The 15,922-nt window shown below is 44.8% G+C and overlaps 1 protein-coding gene across 1 annotated transcript; it reads left to right on the forward strand.

Annotated features, from left to right (window-relative positions):
* The first annotated feature begins 5,588 nt into the window (after positions 1 to 5,588).
* Positions 5,589 to 8,735, forward strand: CDK5R2 (cyclin dependent kinase 5 regulatory subunit 2). The gene has a single exon (XM_075829113.1). It carries the CDS (start codon positions 6,696 to 6,698, stop codon positions 7,665 to 7,667), a length of 972 nt encoding a protein of 323 aa, XP_075685228.1. The 5' UTR covers positions 5,589 to 6,695; the 3' UTR covers positions 7,668 to 8,735.
* Positions 8,736 to 15,922: the final 7,187 nt, after the last annotated feature.

A 15,922-nucleotide genomic window follows, 5' to 3' on the forward strand; every position in this document is an offset into this window, starting at 1 on the left:
GTCCCCCTGTAGATGATGGCACACAGTCCCCCTGTAGATGATGGCACACAGTCCCCCTGTAGATGATGGCACACAGTCCCCCTGTAGATGATGGCACACAGTCCCCGTGTAGATGATGGCACACACACCCCCGTGTAGGTGATGGCGCACACACACCCCCGTGTAGATGATGGCACACACACACCCCCGTGTAGATGATGGCACACACACCCCCGTGTAGATGATGGCACACACACACCCCCGTGTAGATGATGGCACACACACCCCCTGTAGATGATGGCACACACACTTCTCTGGAGAAAGCACCACACCCCCTCCCTGTAGTAATCTTCCAGGACTGTCTGTAAATTCAGGACAGCCCCGAAAAATTCTCTACAGTTGACAATGCCTCCTGTACTAGCGCCACACTACCCCTGTAGTGAGCGAACAATACCCGACATTTAATTCCGCCTGAACGCCCTACACACTCACCGATGCAGCACCGTCTACTTCACGTGTGGTCTCTAGAATCACGGGTTCTGCGAAGGCAGCGCAATAACGTCATCTCGTCGCCTTTGCAGAACTCATGAGACTAGAGACCACACGTGAAGAGGACGGCGCTGCATCGGTGAGTGTGTGTCATCGCGCTGCCGATAGCCAGCAAGGGAACCAATAGTTCTCTTGCCTCTTGAATCCCCATGTCACCGATCCGTTGTTAACGGTTGTTACATGTATTATTGACAGCCGTTAAAAACAGATCCATTGTCTTCTATGGGGGCCGTCTGGCCGTGAAAACAGCCAAAAATAGGACATGTCCTATTTTTGGACGGCCAATATTCAAGGGCTGTTAAAAAAAACGGACGTGTGAATACACCCATAGAACATCATTGTTCTGAAAACTGCCGTGTGAATGTAGCCTTAACCCATAAAACGTCACATAAACATGATTAAATACAGAGCAGTGACAGGCGGATACACGCACCGCCACATATCCGCTCACACAGCGGAGGACACGGCTGGTGACAGGTGACTTGGGAGCTGTGTAGGGATTAGGTGACTCAGGGGACACGATAAAGCCCAGGAAAGAAGGAAGGTGAGAGCGTCTTAATGGCAGCGAGCGGCCGCCTCCTGATATAATATCCAGCTACCGGCAGCAACATGTGAATCAGAGAGCGGAAAAAGTGTCCAGATTATAAGAGGCTTGTGTCTCACATGGAGGAGATTACAGCGGACCATAGATACGGTTTATCTCATTTATATGGCGCGGTCCTATTCCGTAGCGATGTCCGCAGGTTGTGTTACTCACATCTGGTTCATCTCCACATAGATGTAATACAGACGCAATTTTAGTGTCCCGACTACGACAGCAATGCCATAGACCAACCAATCATATTCCACTATATTCCAATATGCAGGGTTCGTTACATTGTATCAAAGCTCTCTCTTGTAACAAGCCCCACTGTGTTAGTTGGACATGACCGGACAGGTTTTCAGCCTGCGTGGCTGTACACAAGAATGTTTCCAGTTACTGACAGCAAGCAGACGTCTTGAAAATGGTAAAGAATGAAACACAAGGATTATTAGAAAGTTGCAGAATTCGCATTATAAAGTGATTAAAGTGTAGCTAAATGTTTGACAAACTTCTGACATGTCATAGTGATATGTCAGAAGTTTGGATTGGTGGGGGCCCGAGCACGGAGACCCCCACCAATCGCTAGAACGAAGCAGCTGAAGGTCTCGTGTGAGCGCTCAGCCGCTTCGTGTCTGTTCGGCTTTTTCCAGAAATAAATGTATCGGTGTACGGACTCAATAGAAAGTCTACGCGCCCGTACTCCGATACATCGGCTTTCCGAAAAAAGCCGAACAGACACGACGCGCTCACACGAGACCTTCAGCTGCTTCGTTCTAGCCATTGGTGGGGGTCTCCGGGCTTGAACCCCACCAATCCAAACTTCTGACATGTCACTTTGGCAGCAACAAAGGTTGCACGTCCAAAGATGGCTGTGCGATCGATGTGTCGCGCTGTCTGCTTTGCAGTAAGGTAATTGAATGTGACCGCGCTGCAACCTGCAAGTTGCCGCGACTTCAGAGTTGAAAGTTTGGATTTTTTGCATTAGTCGCAGGAACATGCGGGTCGCAACGCGGCTACATTCAATTACATTACTGCAACGCATGCAGCGCGACACAGCGATCACACATCCATCTTTGTAAGCGAGACCGTTGTCGCCGTGTAGTCCTAGCCTTGGGGTACGTTTGCTCGTAGCGTAAACGCTGCAGAATTTCCGACCAGATATTCAGTGCGAATATTCCACAGAGTTTATGCAAGAAAAATTGACAGGCTGTAGATGGAGAATCCGCACCGCAGGTAAATTTTCGGACTTTTTTTCTGATGATTTTTCCTGCAGCGTGTGGCTAAGATTTGTTCACTTTGCTGCTACTGTATTACACCGCAGAATAAACGCACAGAAAATACGTATGGAAATTCCGCAGTGCGAACATTTCCTTTTTGGTGCAAAACTGCGGATAGAAAACTATAGAAGGGGGGGGAGAGGGCGGAGAGAGGGGGGGGGGGGAGGAGAGAGAATCCTTTAAAAAAAAACTTGCAGCTTTCAATAGAAAAATCTGAACAATATTTTTTAGAAATCAGCAGCAGCGTGAAACCTGGAGTCCAGGCTGAAAACTCTCACCTGCACGGATACATTGTAACAAACTTTTAGCTGTGTGAGTAGGACTAGGTCAGGACAGATTTTCAGGGTCTGAATATAGTGAAGAAACAGCTCACAGAGAATTGTCTAGACCAGATACAATTATAGTAAACCCTCCGCCGAGTATTAGATCTGTACAGGTTTTCAGCCGCTGGGTATGAACAAGAACGTTCCTAGTAACTGACAGCAAGCAGAGGAGTAACTGACAGCAAACAGAGATATTTTAAATGCAGTTGCAGCGCTTTCAATATAACACAATGATGTACAGATCATGGGAGCAAATTCTATGTGCGGTGCCTCCAAAGCATTTTCAATGGAAACAATTCTAGGAATATTTCCTAAAACCGTTTGCTCGCTCCATCGCAGATAAAATCGCACGTGGGTTTTAGTAGCATTTTTTTTCTTAACCTTAGTTTCGATCTCTGCCGTTCAGCCATGTGTGAACAAGGCCTTATAGTGGGTTAGAGCTGCGAGCAAACAGCATCTTTATTCCATCTCCCAGTAAATTTGCTTTGACAGCTGACATAAGGAGAGATGGACGCTCCGAAACGGATCACTCGCCGGTACGACAGATGAAGACACAGCACCCGAGGCTGCATCCCAAATCCGGCGATACCATGCGAATCTGAGAAATTGTACAAGGGTGCAGACGCACAGCGCGCCCTGTGCGGACAAACACTGAACCGACATCCAGGTAACCCACAAATCGGTGCGGTACAAAACCTGGTCCATTTGCGGTAAGGCTGGCATGTCAGCCCCACGTCAGATGCTACGTGTGTCCGTACCCCGAAACTACATCAGTACATTGACTATCTGACATGAAGAGAGACTTGTTAGGCTTCGTTCACATCTACGTATGTCGGGACTCCATTAATGGGATCCGTCTGAGATTTCAGCGGAACCCATGAACGGAATACAAACCGAAACAAACGGAAACCATAGGATTCCGTTTGCATCACAATTGATTTCAATGGTGACAGATCCGGTGCAAATAGTTTCCGTTTGTCACCGTTTTTTTAAGGGTTCCGTCGTTTTGACGAAATCAGTACTGTACTCGACTGCGCTATTCATTCTATCAAAACGATAGAAGGGCCTGTTGACATCACCGTTCATTTCCGTTCCGGGGTTCCGTCGGGTGAACCCCGCAACGGAAAGTGAAACTGACAGCACAGCTTCTGTTTCAGTCACCATTGATCTCAATGGTGACGGAAATATCGCTAATGCTTTCCGTTCATCACCATCCCGGCTGGTTTACAGTTTTCCGACTGAATCAATAGCGTAGTCGACTGCGTTATTGATTCCGTCGAAAAACCGGAAACCAGACGGAATGGTGACGAACGGAAAGCATTAGCGATATTTCCGTCACCATTGAGATCAATGGTGACTGAAATGGAAGCTGTGCTGTCACTTTCACTTTCCGTTGCGGGGTTCACCCGACGGAACCCCGGAACGGAAATGAACGGTGATGTGAACAGGCCCGAACCTTTAAACAACAGTGACAAATGGAAACCAATGGTGATGCAAACGGAAACCTATGGTTTCCGTTTGGATTCCATTCATGGGTTCCCCTGACAGGAAGCTCCGACGGAACCCATGAACGGAGCCCCGACGCAGGTGTGAACGAAGCCTTACACATCCATTTAAAGGGTTTATATACTTCTACATATGTTTTTGTTTTTTTTTTATTGCTCCAATGTTTCTAAAATAAAAAATGAAGCAACTTTGCAAATGGTTTTGGATACAAATCTCCTAGTTTTGTGTATACAGCTCCTATACAGACCTATGTGTCTCCATGGTTACAGACTACAAACTCTCGATGTAGTCTGACCCAGCAGTCATGTGTTACTCCACTCCCTCTCTCTTACAGGGTGTATAAGGGCTCATGAACACAGCCGTAGCTGTGTGTACGGCCCGTGATTATGCCACGGAGTGTCATCTGCGGGCCGTCCGCAAATCACGGACCGTGCACACATTCATTTCAATGCTTCCCCTATAATGACTTGTCCTATTTTTTGGCAGAACCACGGTCATGGGCATGGGGCCTAAGAGTGGGATATTTTTACACCAGGCTCCTTGTCATAGATGCATTGGAGCAATAATAAAAAAAGTCTTTGCAGAAGTATACACACCCTATTATCTGTTTTTGACTCCTTGGCCCAGCAAACACGCCATTATCAGTGATCGCAACGTTTTCTCCATGTAACAGGAAGATTGGGACAGCTATGGCAGCTCCACAAAGGGGGCATCAACAAGCAGCTCCCCGTATCTCAGCTTCCTAAATTCTGTGTAACATGGAGATACCCCTGAATTTTTTGGTCTCTCATGTTAGCGGATTGTTATTGCTTAGACCTGGATTAGGGATCTGCAATGCGTTGCCCATACACGGCCCATACTCTACCTCGGCGTGCCCCTAACTTCATACAGAGATCTTTTTCTCATGAAATATAAAATGGTGGCACATCCCATCAGATGTCATATCGCTGAGATATTCTTCCATAGACGCACTGCTTCTACGTGAAAATGCGATGCCTCGCCATATAGCGGAGTGCCTACAGCGCCGAATTACAGACCCATTGGGACTCCACATAGTGTCAAACAGGGTCCATGTATAAAGCTTTGCACGAACCCTTAGCGAACTCCTGCCCTTCCCCCACTAGTTACGAACGGAACGGGCACAAAGAAACATTATATAAACACCATATCCCTCTTGCTGATTGGCCAAGAAGATAACGTAAATTCTAAAAATGGCGAGGGGAAGGGGGGCGCTACTCTGCTGGTTGCTTAGGGCCCCATTTTATACCAGCTCTGGGCTCTACAAAGTCCTGGAATGATGACATCACAATCACCTTCACTCCGGCCGGTTTACATGTAACGTATGTTGCAGGACTGTATATAACATCATACAGTCCTGGAGCTGGACGGGAGTGTATACGGAGGTCACAGTATGTCATAGCCCTGCACTACACAGGCTGCTGCCATATTTCCCTGCCATGACATCATAAACCGGCTCTGGGTCCACTCATGACGTCACACTGACTTCTAGCCTTGTCTGCCACTTTGATTGCGCATTACAAGACACTTGAATCTGTTGGAGAGATCATAGATGTTTGGTGGTGGAGAGTAATGGATTTCCTGGCGTTGTAGGACACATATGACGTCATGACTCTGCAAAGAGGCAGTGAAATGACGTCACCCGATGGCTTTATAATCCCTTCTGTACAGACATTGTAATCAGCAGAAAGGATCACAACCTTGGGGATATCTGTGACGTCACGTGGACCTGACTTTCCTTATGACGTCATAGCTCAAAAAACCCATCTTATGCAACATGAGGTAACGTCTATGGCGCGAATCAGCGGACCGCATGGTGCCTGTATAATAACGTGGTGATAATAACCTGAGCCTCCAGCCTCCACCCGTGTCCGCTCCTGTGATGCAGTCCCACACCCACACGCAAACCTTCACCCAGCAGCCCACACTCTCGCCTCCATCCCGTTATGTCACTGTGATTGGCGGAGCGCCCTGTCACTCACCTTGATGCTTGCATCTGATTGGCCGGACGCTGCTCCTGCTCCCTCCCATGGTGTTGGAGCTGTGGTCTCCGGAGCTGGATGCTGCAGAGCGCACAGGGGAGCGGGAGGAGCGGCTGTCAGAGCTCACGTCCCCGGCCAGGATCCTGCCGCCCCCAGGCATTGCACCAAGCTCTGCTGCATCTGTAAATTCTACTCAACGCTGATTACCACCTCCCCCCTTTAAATCCTGGAACGCAGTGACATCGCATACGGAATATACTGCGTCAAAATCGCATCCAGGAAGCCACACTCCATCCTTTTACAAAGCAAGGGATCCACCCTGAAGCCTCCACCTTGGTTGCATCGCATCGATCCTGCAGCAGGTAGTCTCTATCTGGCCTGTGCATCGGATACCAGACATCATTGTGCAATCTTAACCTGTTCATTCACCTTCAGGTCATCGCTGCACCCTCCCTCCATTTTTTGAGGAGCCTTGACCATGGGCACAGTCCTGTCCCTGTCGCCGGCCCCTGGCAAAGCTGGACCTTTGGATGATAAGAAGCCGGAACCCCCTGGTGTCGGTGGTGGTTATCTGGCCATTCCTAACAGCAAAAATGGAGGCAGCAAACCGGAGAAAAGCTTAAAGAGACATTCGGTGCTCATCTCTGCTCTCACTTGGAAGAGGTTGGTGGCCGCTTCGGCCAAGAAGAAGAATGCCAAGAAAATTAACCCCAACCCCGGACCAATCAATGGCCCGCTGCTCCCCAACAACAACAATAACAACCCAGTGGAGCAACTCAATCACGAGAACCTGCGTAAATCTCAGGTCAGTCCTGGTCGTAGGGAACCCAAAGCTGTCCCTGTTCCTACCGTACCTACTAATTCCATTGAAGGCCAGAAGATCCAGCAACAGCTGGTGGCAGTGCAGAAGCAGGCAAGTGGCCGTTCCCTCTGCTCGCCCCGTAGGGTCATAGTCCAGGCATCCACCGGGGAACTCCTCAGATGTCTCGGAGAATTTGTTTGTCGTCGGTGCTATAAACTGAAGGAGCTGAGCCCGGGAGAACCCACTATGTGGTTCCGAAACGTTGACCGCTCGTTGCTCCTTCAAGGTTGGCAAGACCAAGGCTTCATCACACCTGCCAACCTAGTGTTTGTCTACCTTCTATGTAGGGAGGCCATTGGAGACGAACTGTCCTCTGAGTACGAGCTACAAGCCTCCTTCCTCACTTGCCTCTACTTGGCTTACTCCTACATGGGCAATGAAATTTCCTACCCACTAAAGCCCTTCCTTGTGGAGACTGACAAAGAGGTCTTCTGGCAACGCTGCCTGAGCATCATTGACCGTATGAGTGCCAAAATGCTGCAGATCAACTCTGACCCCCACTTTTTCACACAGGTCTTCCAGGATCTGAAGAATGAAGGAGAAACCAGAGAATCCAATGGCCACTGGACTATAAATTTGGACCGTTAGGGTGGAGGTTGGGCTCTGGGTAGGGTTGGGTAACGACAAGTCTAGGTATAACCAACAAAATGTCCATGATCAACTTGAAGACTGGGGCCTAAGTCCAGTTCACAAGGCTGCTGATAGGAAAACGGACTGTAATCTAGGTGGGTGCGTTGCCGTCGAGCACCGAATGTTGAGGAACATTGCCTCGTTCATCTGCTGGGAAGGCTAGCAAATGCATTGCAGCCTGCCCACTGGTAGCAAAAGGGTTAAAGGAGACCCATCATTTTTTCTGGTTTGAAGGCGCGTCACATTTTTATTTCTTTTAGTTCACTGATATGTCAATGGCTTGAGGGTCGCCCTCTAGATCAGTCACGTCTGGCTTAGCAGACCCTTCTGGTTCTATGTATTGGTGTTTTTATCACTGCAGGTTTCGGGGCAATAACTTGCACCAGGTGGTTTGTAAAGATAAATTTCTCCTCCAGGTCACACAGACAGGATAGGAAGGCATGCAATTTCCAAAGCTATTATATTTTATATGGTTTGCAATGCCCCTCCCCCGACCATTAATAACATGGAGGTCCCATGCATCACACACATGTAAGCCTCCTTCCCTTCCGAAGATGAGAACCATGACTAGTAATGATGACATTGCAGGGTCTACTTTACATCTCCGGGCCCTGTTTATGTTTGGGTGTATTTTTATTACTGACAACTATATTCCCATCATTGGGATACAGCTTGTTTTCTATTACATGATGATGCCCCACTCCCTCCCGCAGACATATATGTGTATTTTTATTATTGACAACTATATTCCCATCATTGGGATACAACACATATGTGATTCCTGTCGCAGGGTTTCTAGTTTAATGGTTGGGGTCTGAATCCCCTTAACTGGATATTGCATATTTCAGATTATCAAACACCTCATAGTATGAATGTAACAAATACAACTGGAACACAAAAAAATGCCGCAATATGTCTGACAATGAAGCTGTTTAATGTGCCAACGGTGTTCAAATGTACAAAAAAAAGCGTATTGTTTTATATTGTATATTTAAAAAAAGAACATAAAAGTGATTGGATCTCTGAGTATGCGGCTTTCTTGGGTTTATGTGTAATATCGAGGTGATGTAATGATGTGGATCATAGTGTGTGTGTGTGTGTGTGTGTGTGTACACATATATAAAATTATTTTTTTACTGCGTGTATTTCTATACTTTTAGATTTTTTGGTTAACTGATTTTCTAGCCCATAGAATACAATGAGTGAATCAATTCACAGATTATTTACTTTAATTCCTAAGATTTGTCCAAAGCGACTTACAAACACATGAAATCGATTCCCTGGCGCCATGGGGCTCACATACATCGGGCAGATCAATCAGCTTCTTTCTTCTATACAAATGTTGCAGAGCTGGATTTGTCCTTTACCTCTTTGGGGCAGCATTGGTTGTGCATCTTGATCATCATTTGAAAACGTTATAGGTTTGTTTGCAGTCCTGTGTAAAATTGATACAATTTAGGATATGCCAGAGGACAAACTCAGCTCTACTACATCTATTTATCATATCTATCTTCTATCTGTCTCATATCCATCTATCTATCTATCATGTATCTATTATTTGAATGTTTCCATGTATAGGAGCAGTCATTTCAGGTGACTTGTGACAATTGCAGTGACTGGTGCTGCCGGATCTCCCACCCACACTGGAATTATTACCGGCATCCATAATTTATATTCAGTATTTCATGGACTCCAGAACATCCGAGACAACAAAGGCGTGCGTGCTCCGTAATGCTCTTATTAGTGACTGTGCTGTAATACTCTGCGCAGGACTGTACTCAAGCTGTTCGCTGGCCTTGGTGCTGAAATGTTAAGCCAATATAATTCCTACTCTCCTGTCAAGGTTTTATTTATTTCTTTTTTTTTAATGGGATTAAATATGACAGAGACGACTGTGTAATTAGGACATTTACAAATCCTTATTATTTATGTGAGCGGCAGCGCCATATACCATGTTTGTGTCTTTAGTCCTTCCATTTAGGACTTATGAAGAAACTGATATGTTCTCGCTGAGTAATGACTCCTGCTTAAAGAGTACTACGCCTTTAAGTGATTGGTGACCATAAGCTTTGTCATAGTTTCCAAAATATATTTGATTTTTAGCAGAGCAACATGGCCGCCAGTTTAAAGGGGTTTCCTTGGATTGTACAATTTGGAAATATATAGTTCTCTGACTGAACCACATATCTCCTCTAAAGGTTTTGGTCCATGAATACTGACCTCGTGGACCATGTTTTCTTGCTGTAGAATCCATTAGTTATGTCTGCTTTGAATATGCAGAATATCTACTAGCCATGCCTGTTCTATGTGGCTAGGCTACAGCTAAAGAACTAGATCTAGCCTATCCATACAGAACAGGCATGACTAGTCGATCCTGCAGGATCTATATGAAAACAATGGGGGGGGGGGCTTATATTAACCCTTTATTTTTACTCTCAAGTCACTGAAAATGGTTGTGGGCGACACTTTTTAAACTGTTGCAACCCATTTAATTACTTTGTTGCAACTTGAACTGGAGGGATTTCGCTTGTATGATGTTTTATGGTGCAAAATAAATTTCACAATGGTATATATGGTGCAATATTGCAAGTGACAAGCCACACCCTGTACTAGTAAAGCCCCGCCCATATACGACTACGGTCACCCACCAGTATTATCCCAGATTGGGGTCACATTGTCAGGATAAATGTTATAATGGGTAAATTGCAAATATGTTGCCAATCTGAAGCCACGCCCCCTTGCTCAATACATTTGGAAAAGTGGCGCAGCGGCTTCATAAATCGAACGCCATTATTTTCTCTATATTTACACCAGAAATCTGCCATAAATCAATCGTCCGGTCTGTGTGTACGTTTGCAGCCCCCGTGCCCGGCTTCTGTCTCTAGTAATACGACGTCCAGTACAAGAGACTACAAATTAAATCTGTATATTTCCAAAGCCCTGAACGTAGGGGATTATTGTGCTCCTGAAATTCTCATTCACGCTGAGCTCAAACATCGCTGTGTCCCATTATCTCTTTTTATATCGCGCTGGGAAGTTCTTTGACGCCGCCTTCGTGCGCTTTATGTTTGGATTGTCCTTATTTTTATTTGCAATTTGAATTGGCTGATGACACGGCGATCGTGAGAAACGATTAATGTCCTACAATAGAAGTTTAAGACGTCGGTAGCTTTTATTCCACCATTTTAATTGGGGCCACCATCGTTTGATGATGATTATGCAGTGGTTGTCACAGTCCCGCCCATATTTCTTTTATCTGTCTTTTAAGATGTTCAATGGGGCCGTTCACACATGCAGGAGTTTTTATGCAGCAAAAGTCTGTTGCGTAAAACTCACTGCATGTCCTGTATTGATTCGTTTTTCACGCAACTATCGCACATTGAAGTCAATGGGTGCGTGAAAATCACGCACAGCGCACGGATGCACATGGTGTAAAGACGAAACTTTCCATCATTGAATATTTTCTGAGTCATCCAGGATTAGAAAAGCACGGCTGCCTGCCTCCAAAACAGCACCACACCTGTCCACAGGTTGTGAGTGGCATTGCAGCTCGGTCATATTCACTTCATTGGAGCTCCATGGCTTTTCCAAACACAACCCATGGACAGGTGTGACGCTTTTTCTGCAAGAAAGCAGTCATGTTTTTCTAGTCCTGTTTTAGCCCTTCAAGGACAGACGCTGAACAAGCAAGATGGTCCTGGGAAATTTTTGCTCTTGCAGAATTGTGAGTGCAGCTCTGGAGTATGATACAGGCTGTAACTGAGGTGGCTACAGGATAAGTAATGTATGTACACAGTGACTCCACCAGCAGAATAGTGAGTGCAGCTCTGGAGTATAATACAAGATGTAACTCAGGATCAGTACAGGATAAATAATGTAATGTATGTACACAGTGACTCCACTAGCAGAATAGTGAGTGCAGCTCTGGAGTATAATACAGGATGTAACTCAGGATCAGTACAGGGTAAGTAATGTAATGTATGTACACAGTGACTCCACTAGCAGAATAGTGAGTGCAGCTCTGGAGTATAATACAGGATGTAACTCAGGATCAGTACAGGATAAATGTCAGGTGGTATTTTTATTCCTTCCACCAAAGGTTTTTTATAGCATAAATACTCTATTTAGAATTAGTAAAGAATCACTGGAATAATGATAGAGCTTTATAAAATATAACTTTTACTTCATATTGTTTAAAATAATGTGCAAAACATACACACAGGACAAATTTAAAGGCTAAAAATGTGCTCTCTTTTGTGAGAGAAAACTGACGTTCTGTGCAGAGTAAATGCAAAGCTCCAAATATTACTGCATAAAGGAGGAGGTTTTTTCAAAGGTATATTTTGGGGTAATCCACCCCCCTACCCATTCTATAGTGTGTCCAAGTCCATCTTGATCCTGTAGCTGGGGACTGGGAAACCTCCTATTTTCCTTTTATATGTGTCCAGGCAGAGAACAGCATTATCTGCCTGGACACATATAAAAGGAAAATAGGAGGTTTCCCAGTCCCCAGCTACAGGATCAAGATGGACTTGGACACACTATAGAATGGGTAGGGGGGTGGATTACCCCAAAATATACCTTTGAAAAAAACTCCTCCTTTATGCAGTAATATTTGGAGCTTTGCATTTACTCTGCACAGAACGTCAGTTTTCTCTCACAAAAGAGAGCACATTTTTAGCCTTTAAATTTGTCCTGTGTGTATGTTTTGCACATTATTTTAAACAATATGAAGTAAAAGTTATATTTTATAAAGCTCTATCATTATTCCAGTGATTCTTCAGTACTGGATAAGTAATGTAATGTATGTACACAGTGACCCCACCAGTAGAATAGTGAGTGCAGCTCTGGAGTATAATACAGGATGTAACTCAGGATCAGTACAGGATAAGTAATGTAATGTATGTACACAGTGACTCCACCAGCAGAATTGTGAGTGCAGCTCTGGAGTATAATACAGGATGTAACTCAGGATCAGTACAGGATAAGTAATGTAATGTATGTACACAGTGACCCCACCAGTAGAATAGTGAGTGCAGCTCTGGAGTATAATACAGGATGTAACTCAGGATCAGTACAGGATAAGTAATGTAATGTATGTACACAGTGACTCCACCAGCAGAATAGTGAGTGCAGCTCTGGAGTATAATACAGGATGTAATTCAGGATCAGTACAGGATAAGTAATGTAATGTATGTACACAGTGACTCCACCAGCAGAATAGTGAGTGCAGCTCTGGAGTATAATACAGGATGTAACTCAGGATCAGTGCAGGATAAGTAATGTAATGTATGTACACAGTGACTCCTCCAGCAGAATAGTGAGTGCAGCTCTGGAGTATAATACAGTATGTAACTCAGGATCAGTACAGGATAAGTAATGTAATGTATGTACACAGTGACTCCACCAGCTGAATAGTGATTGCAGCTCTGGAGTATAATACAGGATGTAAGTCAGGATCAGTGCAGGATAAGTAATGTAATGTATGTACACAGTGACTCCACCAGCAGAATAGTGAGTGCAGCTCTGGAGTATAATACAGGATGTATCTAAGGATCAGTACAGGATAAGTAGAGATTTGTAAAGATAATTTTCTGACTATGTAAGCTGTAAAATGGTGTTTGATGGTGAACTTACTTTTCCATTCCAAGTTACCTGTTTCATGTCTCTCGGATATGTATGATGTCTTTTCAAGCTGAACTCGTACTTCCGATTACACTTGTTACGAGGTTTTCTAGAGTTAAATATTTGAGCCCTAATAAAATAAAAAGTGACGCAGCTTTGCAGTTGGTCTGTTTTGTGTATACAGCTCCTCCATAGTTACAGACTACAAACCAACTGTAGTCTGACCCTGCAGTGTTACTCCCATCCATCTTTCTACTGTCTGTGTGTTAATAAGAAATGGTACCCAAGAGAGTGGCGTAACACATGACCTCCGGATCAGGCTACACAGGGTTTGTTTATAGTCTGCAACCATGGAGACACATAGGTTTGCATAGGAGCTGTATACACAAAATGTTAATAGATTTTAACTCAAAACAATTCGCAAAGTTGCTTAATTTCTTTATTTTAGATGCTTTGAAACAATGGAAAAACAAAAGAACGTGTATTGCCAAAGTATACATACCCTGTAACATTGCCATACAGAAGCGGTTAGTGCATTTTTTGAGATTGGACATTCATCCGATTGTTGTTAAGTGCTACAACGATACTGGCAAATCAGCGGGCAGACTTCGGGTGGGAACACGCTAGGTGGATACGCTGCGTAAAACTGCACAGCGTATCTGACCTAGAACCCGTGGCACATTCCGTCCGAAAAACCGCTTCACATTGTGGTGCGCTTTTTCGGGCGGAATTTCAGATGCGCAAAAGCGGCGCTAGAAAAGCAAGAGTTTATAATTACCTCGGTTGTAGTCATGGTGACGCGTCCCTCTCTTCTGAGCGTAGCACGGCCTCCTGGGATGACGCTGTAGTCCATGTTACCGTTGCAGCCTTTGATTGGCTGCAGCGGTCACAAAGGGATAAAACGTCATCCCAGGAGTCTGTGCAACGCTTAGAAGAGAGGATCATGTCTTTAAGACTACAGCAGTGAAATCTGATTATTTATTTTTTTTTATTTTTTTTTATTTTTTTTTTTAATAATAAATAAAAAAATACTTTTTTTTTTTTCATTTGCGATATTTGCCGCAGAATTGCAATATTTCTGTTGCAAATACATCGCTCCTTGCCGGTTTTACTTCCCCATTGAATTTGATGGGGATAACCTGCAACAGAATAGCAGTGATTACGCAACATAACTTGACATGCGCGGTTTAAAAAAAACGCACCGCAAATTATGAACGGTTTTCGTCAAATTTTTTTCCGTCGTGTGTGGCTGAGATTTGTTCAAATCTCACCCACTCTGCTGCTACTGTAATACGCTACGGATTTTCCGCAATGAAATCCGTTGCGGAAAATCCTGAGTGTATCCACCGGTGTGTTCCTTCCCCAAGGGTCGCCTGTTCATGTTACCAGTACTGAGCTTTGCTTTATGGCAAGCTGTAGTATTTATAACCGCCATCGATCGTGGCGCTTCCTTCCTGCAGCGCTCAGGATAATTAGTTTATGGATAATTTACTAAATCAAATTTAAAGCGTTTCTACAGCAGATCACAATTGTTTCCTTCGATTCAACCGTTTTTTTTTTCACCTTTGAAAGTTATTGTAGGAAATCCTTGGCAGGGAACACAAAGCCCAGTTCTGGGCCCCCTATAAATACCCACTTACCTGACAATATACATACTTACCCTCATTTCAATCTAGTGTGGGGAACGTTTGTAAGCCCTGCACATTGCTGTGAATAACGCACCCAAACCTGCCCAAATCACCCCTTGTGATGCACTTTTGCATAACTGTTCCCATTTTGTGGTCCAGTTCATTGGATAGTCCCTGGACTGTGGGCAAGTATGCAATGAGATCCAGTCCGGAGTCCCGGCCGCCCTCTTCCTCTTCCTGGCAGCCAGAGACGGATGTGCTGGAGACAAGTAAGAAGCCCGGATCTGTGTGATGGCAGAAGTGAGTGGTCACCCACCGGCCGCATCTACTGTTACCAGGCAACGATCTGAACATATTCCAACTGCAAAAAGAAGAGAATAAGATGGAAAGATAAAGTCCAAGCTCCCACCACATGCTAAGATGTCCACACCCTACAGGGGCCCCACACACGTTCAAATCATTTTTGGGGGGTGTATGTTGTTTGACAAGTAGAAATTAACTTGTAGACGTTTTATTGTGAAGTAAATGAATGTAACGAATTTTAAATCAAAATGATTGGATATATCCAGGCACAGAAGGTTTGAATTGATCTATTGAGCTGGTTTGGATAATTTCACCTAAGACCAAAGAAGGGAACACAAGTAGAAAAGTGGGGGTTCACAGACTGACAGTTACATGTGATAGGAGCAGGGTCTTCAGCAGTACAGAGTATTTTAGGAGAGGAGTATGCTGATCTTTTTGGGGGGTTACAAAGTGAGAGTTGCATAGTGGAAGGGGCAGGGTCCCCAGCAGCGCAGAGTATTTCAGGAGAGGAGTGCTTTGCTCTTGTGGGATGCAGTGAACTGATCACTCATTGACAAACTGAAAGTTACATTTTGGAATGAGCAGGGTCCCCAGCAGCACATAGTATTTCAGGAGAGGACTGCGTTGATCGTGTGGGATGCAATGAACTGACCATTA

The sequence above is a fragment of the Rhinoderma darwinii genome, chromosome 6 (genome assembly GCF_050947455.1).
Source record: "Rhinoderma darwinii isolate aRhiDar2 chromosome 6, aRhiDar2.hap1, whole genome shotgun sequence".
Lineage (NCBI taxonomy): Eukaryota > Metazoa > Chordata > Amphibia > Anura > Rhinodermatidae > Rhinoderma > Rhinoderma darwinii.